This window comes from Podarcis gaigeae, assembly GCF_964106915.1.
Source record: "Podarcis gaigeae genome assembly, chromosome: 4".
Taxonomy (NCBI): domain Eukaryota; kingdom Metazoa; phylum Chordata; class Lepidosauria; order Squamata; family Lacertidae; genus Podarcis; species Podarcis gaigeae.
The window spans coordinates 93,126,678-93,150,844 of record NC_139677.1 but is presented as its reverse complement, the minus strand read 5'-3'; the positions used below and the strand labels follow the sequence as shown (position 1 = coordinate 93,150,844).

The 24,167-nt window shown below is 44.9% G+C and overlaps 2 protein-coding genes and 1 long non-coding RNA gene across 6 annotated transcripts in view; 2 read left to right on the top strand and 1 right to left on the bottom strand.

Annotated features, from left to right (window-relative positions):
* TYR (tyrosinase) overlaps positions 1 to 12,174 on the top strand; it is a 54,485-nt gene extending 42,311 nt beyond the window's left edge. Inside the window, exons 4-5 of the mRNA XM_083736851.1 lie at positions 769 to 950; positions 11,502 to 12,174. Coding sequence (XP_083592977.1) covers positions 769 to 950; positions 11,502 to 11,722 — 403 coding nt within the window. The 3' untranslated portion in view covers positions 11,723 to 12,174. The remainder of the gene's footprint in view (positions 1 to 768; positions 951 to 11,501) is intronic.
* Positions 1 to 23,197, top strand: part of LOC310844026 — a 69,708-nt gene extending 46,511 nt beyond the window's left edge. The window contains exon 2 of the long non-coding RNA XR_014563894.1: positions 22,547 to 23,197. This is a non-coding gene — a long non-coding RNA (uncharacterized lncRNA). The remainder of the gene's footprint in view (positions 1 to 22,546) is intronic.
* NOX4 (NADPH oxidase 4) overlaps positions 21,351 to 24,167 on the bottom strand; it is a 104,855-nt gene continuing 102,038 nt past the window's right edge. For all 4 annotated transcript variants that reach the window (XM_083736817.1, XM_083736814.1, XM_083736815.1 and 1 more), the window contains one exon: positions 21,351 to 21,932. In XM_083736817.1, coding sequence (XP_083592943.1) covers positions 21,812 to 21,932 — 121 coding nt within the window. In that variant the 3' untranslated portion in view covers positions 21,351 to 21,811. The remainder of the gene's footprint in view (positions 21,933 to 24,167) is intronic.

Sequence of the window (24,167 nt, the reverse complement as noted above, 5' to 3'; positions counted from 1 at the left end):
CTTGTTGCTCATCCTCTGAGAGGAAGGAGAACGATCTCTGCAAAACATTGATCTGGACGAGCTCTGCATCTGACATCCAGTCTCAGAATGTATCCTCTCTCTCCTCCTTGCTAGTCTTTTTTTCTGTCTTTCATGCCATGCACCGTTCTGTACAAGACTTAGAGAAAACTGGCAGGGCACAGTGTCATGCTACCAAGAGCGGGCACAGACGCCACTGGAAAAAATATTCAGGCCTCTCAACAAGGGCGGACTGGCTTAAAATATTTACATGTATATACAATCATCGTGGGGTCTCATTTTTGTGTTAAGGATAAATACGATAATATTTGCACCTGTTGAGGATTTTAAGATTGGAATGACCAACATCAATAATGTAAGCAGCAACACAATCATTGCTGAACTAACCATACACTTTAAACATCCAACTTGTATATGTCACACAACACAATGAACACCACACAACAAGTCCTGTAGTGCTCACTTACAAAAACATACAGATGTGGCTGTACATAATAAGACGAGACTGCGCTGCTATGCTGTCAAAGCGCAGAAGCAAATGTTCATGTAGAGTCGAAAGAAGGCGGGGCCTTTTCTGTGGTGGCAACGAGGTGATGGAATTCAATACTTAAGGAGGCTCAGTTTGTTCCTTCTTGTTAGATGTTGAGTGAAGATGGTATTACTGATGCTTCTGTCTGACCTTTCCACCTTGCCTTAAAAATGAAACTGCCCTTGGTGTTACAATACTCATATGAGTGTTTCCTTTCACAGCATTTTCGAGCAGTGGCTCAGAAGACACCAGCCCCTGCGTGAGGTTTACCCGGCAGCCAATGCCCCTATTGGACATAACCGTGAATCTTACATGGTCCCCTTCATTCCTCTCTACCGGAACGGGGAATTCTTCATTTCTTCAAGAGATCTGGGATACGACTATGAATATCTAGTAGAGCCAGGTAACATAGAAATCTTGAGGCAGTTGCCTTTGTTTTCTAGACGTAAGCTCTTTTGGTAAAGCCAGATCAGAAAATACGGTGGAGGCCGTGTGACAATACCATGAATTGAGATACTAGATTGTGGTGCCCCTGCATGCTAGGACAATCCGGAGGAGCAGGCTGTTGAGAAGTGGCACTCAAATAAGACCTAAACATCTGGGTGTGTGTTAATTTTTCCATACACTTAAAAAATAATAATTTAGAATTATATACCATCCTTTTATGCTTCCAGAGCAGACATTTAAAAAAAAAAATCAATAAAGTGCATTGTAAAATAGCAGCCCACAATCATGATCAAAGCCTACCAGGAGGACGCCAAGACAACGTTCTCCAGATGTTTTTCACATGGAGGATAATGCTATCGATGGCTACTAGCCATGATGTCTATGCTCCATACTCAGAGGCAGTAATGCTTCTGAATACTAGTTGCTGGAAGCCACAGGAGGGGAGAGGGCTCTTGTGCTTGCACCCTGCTTGTTGTTTTCCTACAGGCATCTGGTTGGCCACTGTGAGAACAGGATACTGGACCAGATGAGGCATTGGCTTGAACCAGCAGGCTCTTCTTATGCGCTTACACTGAACTCCCAACTCCCATCAACCCTAGCTAGCATGGTCAGTGGTCCTTGATGAAGGCAGTAATAGTCCAGCAACATCAGGAGAACATCCTATTGGCTACCCCATAAAAATACAGAAGGAAGAACCTTCTCCAGCATCATGCTATAAACATGGGATGCGGGTGGCGCTGTGGTCTAAACCACTGAGCCTTTTGGGCTTGCCGATCAGAAGGTGGGCGGTTCGAATCCCTGCGACGGAGTGAGCTCCCGTTGCTCTTTCCCAGCTCCTGCCAACCCAGCACTTCAAAAGCACACCAGCGCAAGTAGATAAATAGGTACCGCTGCGGTGGGAAGGTAAACGGCATTTCTGTGCGCTCTGGCACTCGTCACAGCCCTCTGTGCACCAGTAGCAGTTTTAATCATGCTGGCCACATGACTTAGAAAGCTGTCTGTGGACAAACAATGGCTCCCTCAGCCTGAAGCGAGATGAGCGTCGCAACCCCATAGTCACCTTTGACTGGACACAACTATCCAAGTGACCAGACAGGTGGAGGAGAGATGAAACGTCCTGTCCTTCCTCTGCAACCACCATAAAGGGAGGAAGTGAGGCCTCTTCGTCCACACCAAGCATAGAAATGCACTAGGCTTCTGCAAGGGGCATGGAGCTCTCCATTCTACCTCTGCCAGCCCCTACCAAATTGGTAAAAGTGACTAGCCTGCAAGCGATTTTGTGGGCTGGTGTTTAAGTCTGGATTAGTCAGCAAGGCTTCCAGATCTTTGAAGCAAAGTAAATAAATCCAGCCACACTGCTCTCTAGCACTCCTTCCCATAGTGCCTGCTGCCCTGTCTTTTTAGTGCGCCATAAAACACACAGTAGAGCAGCTTTCACTTACTCTGGGAAACTAGGAGGGAAGCTGCAGCAAATAGCTTCAGGGGGAGGGGGAAGAACAGAAATTTGGGACCAGGGAGCAGGGGAAAGGCTTGTTAAACCCAGGCTCCACAATCCTGCAGTCCCACTCTGAATTGGGGGACCCACTTCTATAATTAACATAATAATTATGAAGAGCACACACACACACACACACACACACACACATGAATGCACAATACTATCATGTCACGTTGGAGCGGAGAAATGGCTCCCCAGAAATCACTAGGAGGGGAGAGCATGAATCAACAGCCCTGTTCCGGATCAAATGACTCTGTCTGAAAAGGCATCTCTCCGTTGTCTCAGCACTGGCCCCCTTTAGGGGTGTTTGGCATTTGGGTTGTTTGCTTGTTTGGTTTATTTTTCTCAAAGCAAACCGATAAGGACGGAGAGCGCTACCCATCGCCCCCCCACCTGCCATTTCCAAAAACTTTGTGCAATTTGTTTGATGTTTGGTTGGAAATTCAGCTGGGAGCCAAGAGAGCACTAATCACAGGCCAAAGGCAGCAGAAGCATTTTAGCAGCGCTAATGTTTAAATCGTGCCCCCTCCCTACACACACACACACACACACACACACACACGGCTCCCTCCCTCACTGCCACCACACAGACATGCTGTCAGAAAGATCACTTATCACTCTGGAAAATGTCACCCCATTTCATTAGGCAAGAAATGAATAGCTCAGTTGGCTAGAGCTTGGTGCTCATGACACCAAGGCTGCAGGTTTGTGATCTCTGTATGGGACAGCTGCATATTCCTGCATTACAGGAACTCTACAATACAGTGGTACCTTGGTACTCAAACGCCTTTGGTTCCCAAACGCCAAAAACTGGAAGTAAGTGTTTTTCGGAAGCCAAACGTCCAATATGGTTGTTGGCTATTGTTTCTGGGGCGCCTGTACCAATTGGAAGCCGTGCCTTGGTTTTCGAACGGACTTCCAGAACGGATTAAGTTTGGCACTTTAGTTTTTGCTATTTATTTTGTGTTTTTGTTTTTGAGGCTTTTTCAGTTAGTTTTTGTGACTGTGTGGAACCCAGTTCAGGTACTGATTGATTGACTGATTGATTGTGTGACTGTGGAAATAGATAAAAGCCCTCCGTCCAAACAATGACTATCATCAATGCAGATAAGAATAAATAATAATTTTTATTTTTATCATCTACAATACTGTACTAGTTACAGATAGGTAGCCGTGTTGGTCTGCCATAGTCAAAACAAAAAAATTCCTTCCAGTAGCACCTTAAAGACCAACTAAGTTAGTTCTTGGTATGAGCTTTCGTGTGCACGTATCTGAAGAAGTGTGCATGCACACGAAAGCTCATACCAAGAACTAACTTAGTTGGTCTTTAAGGTGCTATTGGAAGGAATTTTTTTGTTTTAATACTGCACTATTTATTTTATAGTACAGTGCATTGATTATTGCTTTCACTTTATGGATCAATGGTCTCATTCTGACGTATTCCATTTTTGGGGGGGTTCTACCCTTGTTTTAATTTTGGTCATTTAAAGTTTATGATTTTTCTATTTCCTTCTGAGGAAACTGAATAGTGAAACAAGGTTTGTAGCTGGCATCCCGTTAAGGCTTTGTTCTATTTTAAGTTTTTCTAATTTTTTCCTTAAGCTTTTTCATTTTTATTATTTAGTTGATTCCCACAAGATAATATTTCTAGTCGATTACTTCTCCTTTCAAGGATTTTCATGGTATTTCATTTGTTTTGTGCAAGTGAGGAAAGAGGGCTGGGCTTATCTCTGCTGACTCAATGGCTGTTTTAGGCTGTTAAAACTGCAGATGCCTGGCATCTCTTTTTTTATTATTGATTTTAGTTCATTTGCCACATCAAACATTAAAACAAACAAAAGAAACATACATAACACATACACACAAAAAAGAAATACATAAAAAAGAGAAATAATAATAACGAAAACAAAAGAAAAAACATCTCCTAACATAAGATACCAACAAATTAACTTACATTTACTAAATAACACACAACACTGATTGACTTCCCTTCATCTCGGTTTCAGAATATATTATATGATTTTTTTATCTGCAGTTTCTTTTCCTCAAAAAACTCTTTACATCACCAGTGTTACGTCACACCTACTGTGATTTTTAGATTTTTTACCTCTGTTTCCATGTATGTAATAAATTTATTCCATTCTTTGTTAAACTTTATATCTTTTTGATTTCTTATTTTCTGTGTCATTTTTGCCAATTCTAAATAATCAAATAGTTTGGATTGCCACTCGTTTATAGTTGGGATTTTTGATGTCTTCCAATTCTGCGCTATTAGAGTTCTGGCAGCCACTGTCGCGTACTGAAAGAGTGTTTGATCTTCCTTTTTGATTTAGGAAGAATGCCTGGCATCTCATTGGTACATCTGTCTCAGTATTGTCTACAAGCTTCGATCTTCAGATGACGTTGGACTACAACTCCCACCACTCTTGACCATTGGCTAAGTCGGAAGGGGAGGGTGGAAGTTGTAGTCCAACAACATGCAGAGACCTAAGGTTGAAGAATGCTGGTCTATTCCAACTGGCATCAGAAACAGAACTAAGGCAGTAATTGCTTCCTGGCTTTGGGAAGGAGGTGTGAGGGCTCTGAGAGGGTCAACAAATGAGGTTTAAAGACACTTCAGGGCAAATCTTTTTTATAAAAAAGGTGGTATAAGCACTGATAACTGGGGAACACTGTCCTGCAAGCACTCCAATTGGAGAACAGCCTTTACCAAAGGTGTCATGAACTTTGAAGAAGCATGAACTCAGGGCAAAAAGGAGAAATGAGCTAAGAGGAAGGCACGTTTGGCAAATCCTCACTGTGATCGACTCCCACCCGGAAATCTATGTCCCCACTGTGGAAGGACGTATGGATCCAGAACTGGCCACCACTGTCACTTATGGACTCACTGTTAAGACTGTGTTCATGGAAAACTATCTTACTTGGCTACGAGTGATCACCAAAGAAGATACGGACTGGTGGCAACTCTGCAAAGTTTCAGGTAGAGGGCCTTCTCATCCCTAGTGGAAGATGCTGAGGATTGAACCATCTGCATACCAAAAAGGATGTCCTACCACTGAGCTATAGCTAGTTCCTTCCATAAGGCAAATGAAGCTGTGTTATATTGAGCCAGGCCAGCAATGAGTCCAGCCTACTGTTGTCTACTCTGACTCAAAGCAGCTCTACAGGTTCTTAGGCAGAGAGAGGTCTCTCCCTGTCATGCTACCTGAGATATGATCTACTCAAGCTGCACCCACTACCCAATTATTACATGTGGGAAAATCTGCCCGACAGATGTTTTGGACTCCTATTCCCATCAGCCCCAGTCAGTGTGGGTTCAAAACATATGGAGGGCACCAGGTTGGGAAGGTCTGGCATGGAATCAGAGGGCACCACTGCTCATATATCAGCTTGCACTGCTCCAAAGATTTCACATGAAGTTTCACTTGGGCAGCCCAGAGTAGGTCTTGATCACTCGATACCATATTCAAAGGAGGGGTCTGACACGTTGACTTGGCATCTAGTTCAAATAGAGAATTTTGCACTTTGATATTCTCTTTTGATCAGCTTGTGAGGAATTTTTTCATTGTTTCCCTCCTGCTAACTAGCTTTGAAATGAGGCGGTCCTTTGCGGGCTCGGTTTCCTTGGAAGCATTGGAGACTTCTTGAAAGATCTGTTTTATTTACAAGCATGCATGTTGGGCGAGTGGGGGCGGTGGAAGCTGGCACCCATTGGGACTGGTAGGGAAGCCATTGACAGGCGGAGCCAGCTGACTTAGATTTTATCCCCTTCCTGTGTCCTGCTGAGTTGTACAAGGTGAAAACTTGAGACTTAAGGAGAAGGAAGCTGACATCCAGATAAACCCCCTGGGCAGGCAGGTGAGGGCTGGCTGGAGGCAGAATCAAGAACAGGTGAGCATCCAAGTTGATAGTGGTTGTCAGTGCTTTTTTCTGGGGGGACGCAGGGGTATGCGTACCCCTAAACATTTTGTGAATCTAACAGAAGAAACTACAAATTTTAAACTTTTTGGTTTCTTCTCTAGTACGGTGAATCGTCAGTTCCGTTGCTATCCCTGATGGTGGCTTCATTTCCTTTACTGGTGTTTCCTGAGTCTGAGACGGAAGCGGGCGTTTAATGTGTGAAGCAGTGTGGAATGTGGATGTGTGGTGTTTCACTGATGAAAGTTTGGCTAATGTGGAAGTTAACTGTGAGCTGTCAGCTGTGTAATATGAGATAATGTTCTTGGTACTTTTGTCCATTTACTGTATTTATTTCCCCCGATTTGAACTATAACATGGTGATTTTTCTTGAGTCAAAATGAGAGTACCCCTAAATAATTTTTTAAGGAAAAAAAACACTGGTTCTAGTTTGCAAAGCAGAAGCAAACAGCATAACGTTGGAGCATTCATGGATACTTACTGCTAGCCAGATGCAAAATGCAGAACTGTGTGTCTTGCTGGAATCGCTCAAAACAAGTCTGCCTCTTTTACCAGCTCCCCTTCTCTGCATTTTTTACCATTCATGCTCAAAGGCAGTTTTAGGGTAGCATAACAAGTGTGGCCATATCGCATGCTGTGCTGCATGGGGCACCACCAGAATGCTGTAGAATGGAGTGTGAGAGGTGGGGTCCTGGATTTTAGTGTCACACAGGGTGCCACTGAAAACTGAGAGCCCAGAGTCTGCCACTGTTCATGCTCATGCAAAATGCAGGTTTCTAGCCTTCATCTGAGCTCCGGAGATGCATAGAGGGTAGCTGTCAGGAGCTCGTCCTACACTCGAGTAGGACCCTGGCAGAGACACATGCCTGACTGGCATGGTCTCTCCCTCTGGTTGATCCTTCGGGAGCTTCATTAGCTTTCTTCAGCCCAAACATCACAGCAACCGATGCCAACAGACATTGGCACACTTACGGATCCACAGAGTCTTCACAATTTGCGTAACAGACCTCAGCAACTCAGCATTTTGGCTAATCTACTTTATTTGCATATAAACACACACGGAGCACTGCAACATGGCTCCCTCTCTCTCTAGCATCAGACAGCAAAGAGAAGACAAACAAAGAACAATAGTCCCACTTCACGGAACACAGTAACACAAACGTCCTGTCTTCGTCACTTTCCACTTTGTAGAGTCAAAACATACACCATCATGTGAAAGACAACAATCCCATGACTGCAATCATGGAGCAGGAATTCTAACAGTAGCTACCAGCTGTCAAGGCTTGTGAAGAAACAAAGTATACACAGAGATTATTACAAGTGTACAAGCCATTGCATTTGACCGGGCATAAGACAGAAGCTCTGTTTGGGGCATTGTTTAGTGTTGTGCGAGGAAGTGGGACTGTACCGCATTCCCCACCCACCTCCCTTGTTTTTAAGATGGTCTGAAGAGGGAGGTTCTCAATCCCTGGAAGAGCCTATCCACATAAAACAGGCTGCCTCTGTTGATTTTCTCCTTCAGCGCATTGGTAGCAGTGGAGGTGGGTGCTGACTGGGACACAGCAGTGCGGCTGCAGTCTGTGGGGACAATTCCTCCCTCTCGTGGTTAATTAATATGTGGTTAATTGAGTGAGGAGATGATGCTTGACTAGAGTTTACTTTTCAGTTGGATGAGAAGTGGAAACCACAACTCAACCATGGTTTCTTTTTCTGGTGTTCATGCAAACTATGATTTATAGTTTATGGGATGTGGGTGGCACTGTGGGTTAAACCACAGAGCCTAGGACTTGCCGATCAGAAGGTCGGCGGTTCGAATCCCCGTGATGGGGTGAGCTCCCGTTGCTCGGTCTCTGCTCCTGCCCACCTAGCAGTTCGAAAGCACGTCAAAGTGCAAGTAGATAAATAGGTACCGCTCCAGTGGGAAGGTAAACGGTGTTTCTGTGTGCTGCTCTGGTTCACCAGAAGTGGCTTAGTCATGCTGGCCACATGACCCGGAAGCTGTACGCCAGCTCCCTCGGCCAATAAAGCGAGATGAGTGCCGCAACCCCAGAGTCGTCCATGACTGGACCTAATGGTCAGGGGTCCCTTTACCTTTACCTTCACGGTTTATACAAGCCATGGTTTGTTGGGCTCAGAGGAATGAGATGCTTTGCTTGGAACAAGGAAGTTGCAGGGGGAAGCAAGAGACTCATTTATTTATGACAAATAATGGTTTGGTGTTTGCATCTGACTTGAGCCTTTGTTTTGAAAAGGAATAGCCAATATGGTTGCTTCCAGAGGTTGTAGGACTATGTACAGCTCCCATAGCTCATCCACTGGAATGGCCAGTGGTCAAGGATGATGGGCCTTGTAGTTCAGTAGCATCTGGAAGCAACCATATTGGCTATTCCTCATCAAAACAAAGGCTCAAGTCAAATGCAAATACAAACCATTATTTTAGGTTTAGATTTTAGGTTTAGATTTTCCTGGTGTGATTGCATGGTCATTTTATAGAATGCTGTTGTTTCTGATTTATCCCAAAGTGCCGTGGGGTTTTGCCCTTTGAAGGTAGAACTGGGACAAACCACAACGGCATGAACTATTTTGCACAATCTCATTCCAGAAAAAAACACACCTGCTTTTGTGGTCCTGACTGTGAAGTAGTACCACGGGGATTAAATAAAATGTCAATTAATTAGAATTGACAGTGCATCAGAAACATCTCCCCGGAGAGAGGTGTCTGTGTGTTTAACTCGCAGTAAGGTGTGACAGGGGAGAATAGGAATTAAAATGTCAAGCTAAAATAAAAGATTAGGAAGAGGACTTTAGCCACTGGGATTTCTTCTGGCTGTGGCGGGAGAGGAAAATAAAGGTAATTGAGAAGAGAAGTGTAGGAGAGGGGGAGGGGGGAATCCCCCTTATGGGGGAGGGGACGCACATTGAAAACGGTGTGGCTTATTGCAAGTGTTATCTGCATTGATTTAATTAACATTAACGGGCATAAACAGCCAGTTTTTGGAAAGTAATTATGATTTCCTTTCACGCCTTTTAGAGCAGGTAACTATCAGCTGGAGAGCTCAGAAGTGGGCCTGTTGTGAATATGATTACAGATGCAAATATTTCATGGAAGATGGAAATTGGGAGCAAAGGAGGGGAAGCCGGGAACCGATTATGAAATCAACTCCCCTGAGCTTATGCACTAATGGAACCTTTAACCCTTAGACTAGCAGACTCCTTTCTTTATGGCATAAATGGCCAGTTGTTTTCCTGAGATTTTGCTGAGATTCCTGCATTGCAGGGGGTTGGATGAGATGAACCTTGTTGTCCCTTCCTGCTCTGCCATTCCATGATTCTATGATTCTGCCAAGGGCTTCACCCCCTTGAGGACCATCTGTTGGGGGTTCTGTGCCAGCAGTAGGTACGGCTAGGAACGGGCACACCAGTCAGTTTCAGTTCTCCAAGTTTCTCATTGTTCCAATCTCAACTTCAGTTCTTTTCAGCAGCAATCTGTGGAATGTCCCCCCCCCCCCCCGCCATGAAAATTGTCATCGTTCTAGTGTGAAATTCTCCCAAGCAACATGGTTCTCTATGCAGTTTTAACTTGGCACTTTTGGCAAGCATTTATTGCTGACATATGCCTGCTTATTAAGCACATTTCTCCCCAATACAGTGGAACCTCGGTTTTCGAGTGTCTCAGAAGCTGAACGTTTTGGGTTTCCCCAGCCACTCTGGGTGGCTTCCAACAAGGATTAAAAATACATCAAAATGTCACACAGTTTCACCTTAGTCCTGGAAATACCCCTCCCATGAGGTTAGTGGGAGTGTCCAATTCAAACTCAAAAGAATCCCTTGCCTGTCACTGCCTTCTTCACCTCTCTGCTCCAATAATAATAATATAAACAATAATAATTTATTATTTATAGCCTGCCCATCTGGCTGGACTTCCCCAGCCACTCTGGGTGGCTTCCAACAAAATATTAAAATACAATAGTCATCAAACATTCAAAGCTTCCCTGAACAAGGCTGCCTTCAGATGTCTTCTAAATGTCAGGTAGTTGTTTATCTCTTTGACATCTGATGGGAAGGCATTCCACAGGGTGGGTGCCTATACCGAGAAGACCCTCTGCCTGGTTCCCTGTAACTGTGCTTCTCGCAATGAGGGAACTGGCAAAAGGCCCTCAGCGCTGGAACTCTGCGTCTGGGCAGAATGATGGGGGTGGAGATGCTCCTTCAGGTATACTGGGCCAAGGCCATTTAGGGCTTTAAAGGTCAACAATTTATTCAGTGAGGAGTCTTAAAAATATGTGTTTTGGGGTGAGAGGAATTAAAATCTGCCATTATTTTCTTGTGATCGGGCAACATTTAGCTTGGTAAGCCTACATTTGACGAAGGAGCACATAAAGTGCTTTCTGAAAGCCAAAGATTTTAATTTTCCCTTCTGAAAATGTCAGGTAACACTAAATAAATAAATAATATCGCTGCAAATACTTGGCGATCAGTTTTTAGTGACTTCTATGCTTTTACACACATTTCACTTGCAGAGCGAAACTAAATTATATTAATTTAACCAAAGCATCTTTTGAATTCCTAAATCATGGTGTGTGTGTTTTAGCACCCCTCATTTTTTGGACATTGAAAGCTGAAAAATGCAACAGGGTATTCTCTGATTGGCGCTCCTACAAGCCCTGAACTCAAGTCCAGTTTCCCCCTAGTCAAATGTACAACTTGGCACATCAAGAACTTTGCAACTGTAAGGTGGAAGCAACACAGCTGTAGGAACCACTTCACTGTGAGAATTTCGCCCCTTTTAGAGCTTCAGATTGCCCTGTTACAGTGGTACCTCGGGTTAAGAACTTAATTCCTTCCAGAGGTCTGTTCTTAACCTGAAACTGTTCTTAACCTGAGGTACCACTTTAGCTAATGGGGCCTCTCCCTGCTGGCGTGCCGCCAGAGCACGATTTCTGTTCTCATCCTGAAGCAAAGTTCTTAATCTATTTCTGGGTTAGTGTAGTCTGTAACCTGAAGCACCTGTAACCTGAAGTGTATGTAACCCGAGGTACCATTTCTTCATGTGTAATCAAGAGCATTTTCTCCCTTTGTCTTCCTGTGCAGCCAACCCCTTCCAGAATTTTTTGGTCCCTTACTTGGAGCAAGCCCGCCAGATCTGGCCTTGGCTGTTGGGAGCGGCTGTTGTGGGAGCCATTATAGCCACGTTGGTCGCTGGAGTCATCTCTCTCAGTTGTCGAAGGAAGAAAAGAATCTCGGAGGAGACACAACCTCTGCTCATGGAGAGCGAAGATTATCAGCATGTAACGTATCAGTCACACTTATAATAGCTGCCAAGCCCCAGTGGCTAAAGTCAAAGCCATCATGATATGGGTGGTCCACTATCAAATGCCCACAATGCATTTTCCAAAGTTTGATAGTGGCCAACACAATATTGGACCTCAGCTTGGGGGAGCCATGGAATGTATTGGGTATTGAACCCCATTTCCCACCATCTTCCCAGTCAAAATGCCTCCTACTCCAAGCAGCTAATAGCCAATGTCATTAGCTGCCTTTACTTCAGCAAGATGGCTATTAGCAACTCAGGGGAAAATTTGGTCAAGAAAATGAGTTACCTCCTCATGCCCTCCTGATCCAAGCCCACACATGACAAGAATGGTATCTTTGTGCTCTATATCCATTTTCTGTGTGTCCATTGATAAGGCTGCTCCGTGCCATTTCCCCATAAGTGTGTGGTTTTTTTAAAAAAAATAAATCAAAATAAATGCACACAAATTCACTTTATTTTTGATCTTTAAAAAACAACAAGAAATGCATTTCAACCAATGGCATGTATGTTTACATTCCTTTTGTGTGTGAGAGAAAAGTTTTCACAATATTCAGAGAGATACAAAGGTCCAGGAAGTGTCAATAAGGATGGTTTCTTTACAAATCCAGACCAAAGGAAATCGTTGAGCATCCCTAAAGGTATAGGGTAAAGGGACCCCTGACCATTAAGTCTAGTCACGGGTGACACTGGGGTTGCGGCGCTCATCTCATTTTATTGGCCGAGGGAGCCGGTGTACAGCTTCTGGGTCATGTGGCCAGCATCACTAAGCCACTTCTGGTGAACCAGAGCAGCACACGGAAACACCATTTACCTTCCCACCAGAGCGGTACCTATTTATCTACTTGCACTTTGACGTGCTTTTGAACTGCTAGCTTGGCAGGAGCAGGGACCGAGCAACGGGAGCTCACCCCGTCGTGGGGATTCGAACCACCGACCTTCTGATCAGCAAGTCCTAGGCTCTGTGGTTTAACCCACAGTGCCACCTGCGTCCCTTGAGCATCCCTGCCCCATGATTAATTTTAAGCTTAGGAAAGAGATCAGGTGTTACTATCACATGGCTGCCGTATCACGGCTACAAATGTACTTCAGTTCAGCCATGAAATACAGAACTGTCTCTGAGTTCTCTTAGTTAGCGTTGCCATATTTCACCCAAAGAAATGTTGAGGAAAAAATTTAAAAATCCAGACTTTTTGTTGATTTCCTGACACACACACACCGGACGCTAATTCCGTCCTTGAGATCCTGGACAATCCTGGACATGTCCAGGAAAATAGGAAACCCTATCTTAGCCTCCCGGACAAAATCACAGTGAAGCTCAAACAAATGGGTCTGCAAGAGTTCTGAAATTCTTTTCCTATTTAAACATTCCAGTGGCATTGCGAGCTTGACGAGGTTTGCTGCAAAGCCACAAACAGTTTCCTGACCGTTAACAGCCGGGGAGGGGGGGGGGAGAGAATATTCATTGCTTCATGAGCACTTTGTCAAAAGCTTCTCTTTATGGTGATCCATTTTCATAATGCTGGAGCTCTCTGCCAAGCCCACTCTCGGCAACTGCCACAATCAATATGAATAAAAGCAGGTGGCTGCAGAACCTTTTAATCTCAGTGGCCGAGCCGCACAGAAAGTTTTCCTGCACTTCACAGACTGTTAATAGGTAGGCGCAGTGAAATCTGCACCTGAACCCATTGTATTGGCAGGCTAAACCAGTCATTCAGTGGGAAATGGCAACGGAGTGAGCTGGTGTGTGTGTGTGTGTGTGTGTGTGTGTGTGTGTGTAAATCAATGTGCCAAAGGCATCTCTGAACCAAGAGATATGAGCAGGGAAGAAAATAAATGACTGCAGTGTGTAACTTGGAGCAGAGCAAAAGAGACTTTGAGAAATACCAGCATTTTCTGGATAAAGTCCTAGGGTGCTTCTGATAAAACATTTTCAGATTCTTAAAAGAAAAGAAGAGGAAAGCATTCGACCTTGCTAGGCAGCTCCCAATATCAAAACAACTTACAGTTTTTATAATGGCTGTAATTAAAACCAATTGCATAAAATTGCAGAACACAGCAGAGCAGATAAAATCCCACAAAAGGAGGATGGAGTTGGAAGAATTAAATGCCATCAAATGTCTGAGCGGACACGCCGGTTTTTATTAGGTACCAAGAAGACACCAAAGTATGTCTCTAGGAAGGAGATGTCCCAGTACCCGGCAGGTCCACATATATGCTCATATCTTCTTTTCAGTCAGTTTCTTGCAGTTTTCTGGTCACTGCAGGTCAATTGGTGGCTTGGCACCTCCCATTTCAATGCTGCACAGTGCCCCCAATGTTACATCACTCTGAGGCACTGTGGGAAATTGGTGGCTCCCAGAGCCAGCTGCCCAATGGTGGCTGGTGTTTTTGCTGCTGCTGCTGCCCCCACCAGGAAGGTCCAGTGATATAGGAGAGGGGCTTCATGGAGGGCACCTTGCCAGCACTCCCCTCTCAAACTCTGCCAGAAAGGGAGTTCTGCTAACAGAAGGACAACCATGTAAATGCCCCTGTCCCTTGCAGCCACTCAGCTTACCTCGTGAGTAAGGGTAGCTTGATAAAAACCTCAGATGAATGAGCTAATGCTCAGGCAGACTTGGATGGGAAGATGCAATGCATCGCACAGTGTGGTCTTAGACCTTGTTGCAGTGACGGCTGGTCCATAAGGGAAAACACGGCTCTTCCCCATCAACCTCAGCCAACCTTCCCTTCATACTTATAGCCACATTGGCCAACTGTGAGGTTCTTCCCCTTTAGTCTCAACAGAGAGGAGGATGGGGAGAAAACAGGAATGAGTTGGCTCTGCTCTTGCGCCACCTACTGTTGGCCTCCCTCCTTTCTGCCCTACCAGCCACGACTGGTGTGTTTAACTTGTTCCCGACATTTTCCAAGTCTTCCCAGGTATATCGTTTATTTGTATTTATTTTACCAATGAGATTTCTTCCTCTCCCTTCACTGTAAGGAGCCAGGGTAGGCTACAAAAACAAGACAGACAGTTATAAGAACAGACAAAACAGTTGCAATTATTAAAAAGTGTTGTGTTGACCTTTAAAGCCCTAAATGGCTTCGGCCCAGTATACCACCCTCATCGTTCAGCCTGGACACAGAGGTCCAGCTCCGAGGGGCTTCTGGTGATTCCCTCACTGCAAGAAGTGAGATTATAGGGAACCAGGCAGAGGGCCTTCTCAGTAGTGGAACAGCCTCTCACCAGATGTCAAGGAAATAAACAACTATCTGACTTTAGGAAGACATCTGAAGGGAGCCCTGTTTAGGCAAGTTTTAAATGTTTCATCTTTTATCGTGTTTTTAATATCCTGTTGGGAGCCACCCACAGTGGCTGGGGAAACCCATCCGGATGGGCGAGGTATGAATAATAATTTTATTATTATTATTATTATTATTATTATTATTATTATTATTCACCCAAGTCTTACACAGAGCAAGTCCCACAAAACAAAACACCTAAACTGTGAAATGCCAAGGTAAAGAAAAGCATCTTCAACATAAACTATACAAGGAAGATGTTGGACGCACCTCTTTGGGGAGGGAGTTCCATTTTTACGATCTGCGACAGAGAAAGACATCTCCTTGGCCACTTCTGAGGGTGGCAAAACTACCAGGACAAACCTTCTGCTGATCAGAACATCCCAGAGAAATTGTTATTAAGGGCAGCTGCTTTTTAGGTATTTGGGACCTTTTTATAGTTGGGGGTGTGTGCTCTACACATCACAGCAGCAGCAGCAACAACAACATCCACTTGCTACAAATTCTGAACTGGTAAAGAATTTATCCACCCCACCATTTTACCTCCTGAAAACATGGCCCTCAAATCAGCCTTGTTTCAGAAGTCTTTAAAGCATGTGTAAGAAATATTCTCTCTTGAGGGTGCAAGAGAAATTGACCTGCCCATTCTAATTGCCTGGTGGTAAATTTACAAGAAAACAGTGAGGCAGAGACTCTCAGGCAATCAATGGTACTGTAAATTTTCCTGGAGAATGTGACTTCACTTCTAAACTGCCGTGTATGTGTGTGTGCGTGTGTGTGTTTAAAGAAGTCATGTCCTTCGACCAAATTACAATGCTGTAGTACTTTCTATGGAAAAACGATGCTTTGGTGAGTGATGACAGGAAAACAACGGCAGGGTGGATTCTGTAATATCGCAGGAAACAAATCCTGGTGTTCGGTTACAATTCTGGATGGCTACTGACAATTTCATGAGGACAACAGGATTGCGATCGTGAGTGGTTTTAAATGGCTTGTGATATTGTGTCCTCTTCTCTGCCCACAATTACTTCCCTCCAAACTGCTGCCTCTAACAATCCTCTCCTCCTCCACCACCACCCCTGCTTGCAAAACCCCAGTGCAAGCAAAACAACATTCGGCAGCTGCTACACCTGCAATGGCAGTTGCCTTTCAAGAAGCAGCACCTCCAACTTGAAAAACTGGGTGACGTGGTAAGCCAGTACGTTCTCATTTAACCTACTGAAACAGTGACTTCTGGAAGCACAGAGAGGTATCAGGGCATGCAGTTTTTCATTGCAAAGCGAACAGTTGCACAAACTCCTGGTGTTTTTTTTAACATGGTCATAAAGAAATGGGAAAGGCGGGTGACGTGAGGGTCATGCTCACAGTGGCCATGTGAAATTCACCCAGAGGTGCCATGTTATTGGAAGCAATTGCTTGCAAATGTAACTAGCCCATGGGCAACCAATCTCTGCACAGCTGGCGTATAGACATATAGACATATGCACAACATAGGCTAACTGATCATTATAAAGGTAAAGGTAAAGGGACCCCTGACCATTAGGTCCAGTCGTGGCCAACTCTGGGTTTGCAGCACTCATCCCGCTTTATTGGCCGAGGGAGCTGACATACAGATTCCGGGTCATGTGGCCAGCATGACTAAGCCACTTCAGGCGAAACAGAGCAGCGCACGGAAATGCCATTTACCTTCCTGCCAGAGTGGTACCTATTTATCTACTTGCACCTTTTTTTGGCGTGCTTTCGAACTGCTAGGTTGGCAGGAGCAGGGACCGAGCAATGGGAGTTCACCCCGTCATGGGATCCGAACCGCCGACCTTCTGATCGGCAAGTCCTAGGCTCAGTGGTTTAACCCACAGCAATAATCCCATAAGATCATCCCAGGGCTTCTGTGCTTCTCCCCATTGTGTCTATTTTCTTTTGTCTCTAGTGGCTTCTTCCCAGGAGTTTCGGGAGAGCAGCACACAGCATCCCTAATCACACACACACACAGTGTTCATTGTGAGTGCACACCAGGACATTCTCACCGGAAGAGGCTGCCGAGAGGCAACATACCACTAGGATTATTAATGCCAGGACTCAGGTATTCACCCTCTCCAGATCAACGTTGCATCGCTCAGAGTTCAAACAACCCTCTTCCTTGCAACGGGGTGGGTGGGTGAGAATGACAAATTGGACAGCAGTATCATCATGATGCAATCTTCCCCAAAGGGACATCTGGGGCCAGCGATGCCCTGCGACAGATTGAAGATGCATCGCTCCATTTGTCGGCAGAGGCAGGCTTGCACTCTCATTTTCATGCCCAAGTTCTGTGCCCAAAGGGAGGAGGGCAGATGAGGATCAGAAGACTGGCGCAATGACCTTGCAATGACAGAATTTTAATGTGCGGCCCGTGCGACTGAAGCAATGCAGCAGCAGCCTGCCAGCCTGTCTCTCCCTCCCTCTCTCTCTCTCTCTCTCTCTCTCTCTCTCTCTCTCTCTGCCTCTCATTCTCCTCCTTGTGCTCCAATGTACACCAGACATTTATGTAACTCCACTTCTCGCCTTCCAACTTGTCCTTACCTGGGGTCAGCAAACAAATAGCCCAATATTTATTTATCAAACCGTCAGGTCCGTTTACACTCAGAGAACTGCTTTACATAACTGGCGACAAAGGAGTTAAGAAGGCAGTGACATTCAAAAGCCAAATGCAGATGCTTAATGCAGGCAGGCACAGTGTGTTGGCATCAGTCATGTTCTTTCCCAGATAGATATTCACCTCACACCCAGCCCAGCAAAGTGTGCACCAGTCGATGCAACACAGAGGCACGTCATGATGCTCATTCAGTCCCTGTTGAACATGATTAGATGTGCATGCAAAGACTTATCAGTAGCTGCTAAACCTGGTGGTTGTGTTTTACCTCCTCTGTCAGAGGCAGTGTGCTTCTGAATGCCAGTTTATGGAAACGACAGGAGGGCAAAGTTCTGTTGTGCTCAGGCGCTGCTTATGGGCTTTTCACTGGCTCTCCAGAATGGAGTTCTTTCCGTCCTCAGTATTGGTCCAGTCCTTGGTCTTGGACCTCCCACAGGTAAGGTTGGTTCAGGAGATGGGATCAATGAGCATAAGTTCATAAGATGAGTCTGCTGGATCAGGGCCGTGTTTAAGGTAAAGGGTACAGGGACCCCTGGCCATTAGGTTCAGTCGTGACCGACTCTGGGGTTGTGGCACTCATCTCGCTTTATTGGCCGATGGAGCCGGCGTACAGCTTCTGGGTCATGTGGCCAGCATGACTAAGCCGCTTCTGGCGAACCAGAGCAGCGCACGGAAACACCGTTTACCTTCCCGCCGGAGCGGTCCCTATTTATCTACTTGCACTTTGATGTGCTTTCGAACTGCTAGGTTGGCAGAGCAGGGACCGAGCAACGGGAGCTCACCCCATCGTGGGGATTCGTACCGCCAACCTTCTGATCGGCAAGTCCTAGGCTCAGTGGTTTAACCCACAGTGCCACCCGCATCCCTTAGGGCTGTGTTTAGTTAGCCCCAAAATGGAAAACAAGCAAGGTCCCAACCAAAGAAGAATGGCAACTTTAACTATTGGAATATGCACAGCTTGAGGATCTAACTTATAGAATAAGAGAACAAGAAGAACATTTGTTTAAAGAAGATTGGAAAATGTTTATTGAATATATGGGGGGATAACTGTGTACACTTGGAAACGCTGGCAGCATTAAGATAAATTCAACAGTGTAAATAAGTTTTGATGGAAGTAACAATGGGATTATGGAATGGTTTGGTTTATATAAAATATGCAGGATTTATGTTATGCAAAATGAACCATGGAAAGAGAAGAAGGGAAGTCATTGATTCTCACGGTGCCCAACCAGATGCAACAGTCCTCTTCCCATAATTTCCAGCAACTGATATAGTAAGGTATACTGCCTCTGACAGTGGAGGTACTACATAGCCATCTTGGTGAGCAGCAACTGAGAGCCTTATCCTCAAACCATTTGTTTAACCTCCGTTTATAGAATCATAGAATTGTACAGTTGGAAAGGACCCTGAGGATCATTCTAGTGCAAACCCCTGAAATGCAGGAATATGAAGCTTTCTCATATGGGGATTGAACCTGCAACCTTGGCATTATCAACACCACGCTCTAACCAATTGAGCTAGGTTTTAGCCATCCACATTGATTTGCATCAGTATATATTGTGGCTACGGATGCCAGAGTTTAACAGCGTACAGTGTGAAGAAGTACCTCTCCTGGAAAGACAGGGATGCAGAACTCTTCGAAGAACCGAAGTGAGGTCAGACAACTAGTGGTAGGTGTCTGCTCAAAGCACTGGTTGCTCTGTTAAAAATCACATCCTTCCCCCTCTTGCATTTCTTACACAAGCACAGATGATAAATCAGGAGGCCTCTCTTCCCGTTCAGCAGTATATTGATCAATATTAACATCCTCCCATACTTTTCCGACTTCCTGAATTCTTCTGTGGCTTCTTCTGTCATTTGATAAATGTGTTATGACACAATTTACCTGCAGCTCCAGGGCTTCTCCACCCAGCAGGAATAATACAAATCACCAAGCAAAAGGTGTAGATTTAAGAACTAGAGGTGGGAAGTTGTTTTTTGCAACAGGAATACTGGAATGTAATTACATTTTCCCCAATATTGGTGGAATCTACAAAGCTTTAAATGTCATTGCATGCACAGAACAAGCAGTTCTGTGCAACGACGCTTGCATTTATCAATATGTTAAAAAATGCATGCAAAAAATTATCAAAGAGATTTCCCCCCTGAAATTCTCAAAGGTGGGAACACATTATTATTATTATTATTTATTATTTATTATTTATTATTATTATTATTATTATTATTATTATTATTATTATTATTATTTGCATACCTTACTTTTGAAATAGCCAAGGGGTGTTTGCTAGCATCCTTTATTCTCTCCTATATATCATCTCATCACTTCAGCCTTCCCGGGTGCCCCATGCTGCATTCATTCATTTATTGAACTTATATCCCACTTTTATCTCCAAGGAGCTCAAAGTGGGGTACATAGCTCACCTCTTCCTCACTCAATCCCCACAACAACACTATGAGGCAAGTTAGCCTGAGAATCATCGACAGGCCCAGGGTCATCCAGGGAGCTGCATGGCCAAGTGGGGATTTGCGCCCTGGTCTCCCAGGTCCTTCTCTGATATTCAAACCACTGCACCTGACTGGCTAACTTTAATAATGCTGCACATGTTCAGTAGGAAAGCAACCATTATGGGCAAACAGCTTATATGACTGCATTGAGGGGGTGCGGGTGGCGCTGTGGTCTAAACCCCTGAGCCTCTTGGGCTTGCCAATCAGAAGGTTGGCAGTTCAGATCCACACAAAGGAGTGAGCTCCCGTTGCTCTGTCCCAGCTCCTGCCAACCTAGCAGTTCAAAAGCACGCCAGTGCAAGTAGATAAATAGGTACCACTGCGGCAGGAAGGTAAACAACATTTCTGTGTGCTCTGGTTTCCATCACGGTGTTCCGTTGTGCCAGAAGTGGTTTAGTCCTGCTGGCCACATGACCTGGAAAGCTGTCTGTGGACAAACGCTGGCTCCCTCAGCCTGAAAGCGAGATGAGTGCCACACCTCATAGTCGCCTTTGACTGGACTTAGCCATCCAGGGGTCCTTTACCTTTTTTACCTTTACCTCATCACAGTTGGAGTGGTGCTTGTTTTCTTCTTTCTGCGGGCCCTGAACACTTTGAAGCAGGATGGGGGTGACACTGTTTTGTATATGCATTTGAAATGATGTGTGCCATTCCTCAAAACCATTAAGTTTCTGTCTCTTTATGGTGTTTCTGTGGTTTATAAGGGCTTCCAATTACTTTTCCTTGAACAGCACAATGGAAACAAGGTCTTGGGGAAGACCCTGCCAGGGCCAGTTTAAGAGACAGAACTTGGGTGAGGGGACCATGCTCCTGTGTTAACTGTTAGGTTGCAATTTTTGCGATTGCGATTTAATTTGCATTATGTATGAAAACCCTCGCATAGGGACCCACTGGAAATCCCTTTGCTAGGGTCTTCCTTCCCCTCGAGGTGCCCACCTTGGCAGTTTCAGCCATTGATATTGATCCTTATCAGATGATCTGTTGTGATACAGATGAACATTCAAACCGCAGGAGACGTGGAAAAGCATAATGTGTAAAGAGGTATTCAGTCTCATGCAGCGCACAATAAACAGGGTATTGGAGTGAGTGTCTGCATATATAACAGGTGTGATCTGTTCCCTACAAACTATATGCAGCAGGGGGATCCCCCATGGACCTTGCAGAACCTTTCCCCTCTGCTATTAATCCTGTAACAACTTTGCTCAAAGCCTTTCCGTTTCAAAATTGCTTTATTTGCCAGCGCAGAGCAGCATTTTGCTTCCAATACATTTCCCGCCCCCCTCAGCCTGATCAATCTAGTGCCCCTTTCTAGGGTCTGCTGCCCTGAGGTGGAGAAACTTCAAATAATGCACAGATTGATCTTAAAGCCAGCCATATAAGCCACACTATGCGTCTCTAATCGCCTTCAGCTAATTCAGGCCCTCTGTAAAGATGAACGGCCAACTCCTAAGGTATTTTGGCTTTCGTGCTAGAACATATTTCGTTTTGTTTCTTTGCCTTTCTAGAGTTTTAAATAGTTATAAATTACACACACACACACACAAATGCACAGACGAAAGACTTTGGCTACTCTTTGGTATGCGACGTCAGGCTAATTCCGCCACTCGCTTTCAAAGTCTTTTCAATTGCACTCAGGCCTTCCAAACAGTCCCTATTAGGTCCCGGGGGCTTTCAGCTGAAGGATTCTTTGTTGTATTCAAACCTCGTCCCATAGGGGGTGCTGCTGTTGCTCAGTTTGTGGAGGGCTTTCGAGATTCCATTGGGTCCGCAACAGAAAACGCCAACTGTCTTCCTGTGGAGATCAAAAACAGGGTCACCCTACTCATCCATGATAGCTCAATACATCCATGATAGCCCAGATTCCCTCTCCTCCCCCAGCTTGAAGACCTTAAAACAATGGTCAGGAACCATTTTGGCCCAGAGAGGACCAGATCCTGATCTCTTCACACCATTGGCCAACTTTGACAGGTGGTTTTTGCTTGACAAATTAAATTTCATTGGCTTGTATCCAATGTAGTGCTAGATAACTCATTCCACCAGAGCAAGGATTTCCACTTGCACAAATTATTATTATGCTTGAAATGGAACTTGCCCATCTCCTCCTCCTGTGTGGCCCCTAAATCTGTTTTAGGTTCCCCCCACCAGCCCTCCAGAGCAGAGATTTAAGAAGGGCACTGATATTTCTTATGATTGGGGGTATATATACATTATTATTATTATTTTTACAGTCATACCTTGGAAGTCTAACGGAATCTGTTCTGGATGTCTGTTGGACTTCCAAAATATTCGGAAACCAAAGAACAGCTTCTGATTGGCTGCAGGAAGCTCCTGCAGCCAATTGGAAGCCGTGGAAGTCCCATCGGATGTTCAGCTTCTAAAAGAATGTTTGAAAACATTCACTTCCAGGTTTTGATTGTTTGGGAGCCGATTTGTTTGGGAGTCAAGGCGTTTGAGATCCAAGGTACAACTGTATTTTATTTTATTATTTTAGTTTATAAAAAATCTGATTCCCTTTTCTGCACATTTTCCTTCCTTGTCATCTCTTTTGAGGTGCAGTGATCAGGACTTTATTTTCTTCTTTCCTAATGATCTCTAGCATGAAATCCACCTTTCTCACAGGTACGGAGTACTGAATTAAAGTTTTCACCGAGTTATCCCACCGCAGCCCCCAAATCTCTTATCTCAGCTCAGAGGGTTTGTTTTTAAGACAAGAGCAGGTGGCTGTCACACTTCACCAAACCTGTCCAGACAGACCTCTATGGGGCCGATGGCAGGATGCACAAATTCGCTGGCATCTGTCCATCTTCGTAAGGCACAAGGCTTCCAGCCTCCCAAGGGGAGGCTGTAATTAGTTTAATTGGTCTGGTGCCCAAATAAGCTGATCCCGGATTGACAGGGCCCACCAAGGGTCTCCCACCTATAATCTCCCATGGGAAAGTCACAATTAACCATTCTTTCAACACTGCCAGGGCCACTTCATATGTGACGACCCAGATATTTATGATGCCAGATGTTCTAATCACTTCCCAGGCATTAATGTAATTTTTCAAAGAAGACGGGGGGAAAAAGCTCACCAACATCCTATTTTGCAAATTAATTCTACCCAAAGTTGCAGACTGATTAGTGAGCTTCTGAATCACAGTTTGTGTTTCTTTCTGTTGCTATCTTTTGCTGAATGCTTCAATAAAGCTGGTTGGTTTTTGTCCTGTTTTTAAAGGTTTGGGCACCTTATAGCTCTTGTTCTTTGCCAAAGTTCTGAGTTGTCCTATATCAACATTATTCAGCCATCTGAGAGACCCTAGAGGGGTTTATCGATCAACCCCTCTTCCCAGGGAACTTTGAGAATTGTAGCTCTCCAAAGGAAATAAGGTTCTCACTATCGACATGCAGAGGGCAGGGAGGTCGCTGGTTAGCCACAGCTGGGCCGACTCCTTCCAGCCGTCCCGCTGTGAAGACCCATTGGCCTCTGCTCCGATGTAAATCAGAAACCCGGGCTTCAAAGCCGGGGCACACTATCAGCAGATCTCACTGCACAACAGAATAGGCCTGAGGCTTGTGAAAGCATACTACAACTACAGATTTATTAATCATAAATCAGGACAAAGAAACATGTCGTCTCTCTCTCTCTCTTCGTCTTCTCAGAGAGAACGGGAAAAACAAAAGCTATACACATAATGGTAATTCCCAGCAAGCTGTGCTGGAATGTAAACAGACTTGTGACACGCAACAGTTCCACACATCTGCTCCTTAAGGGGGAATGGAAATCTCAATACTCACAACAACTCTCTGTGTCCTGAACAAACTACAGCTCCCAGAATGCTTTGAGGGAAGTAAGATAAAGGTAAAGGGACCCCTGACCATTTGGTCCAATCGTGACCGAGTCTATATTCCGAGGGAGCCGGCGTTTGTCCGCAAACAGCTTCCGGGTCATGTGGCCAACATGACTAAGCCACAAACCAGAGCAGCACACAGAAATGCCGTTTACCTTCCTGCCGGAGCGGTACCTATTTATCTACTTGCACTTTGA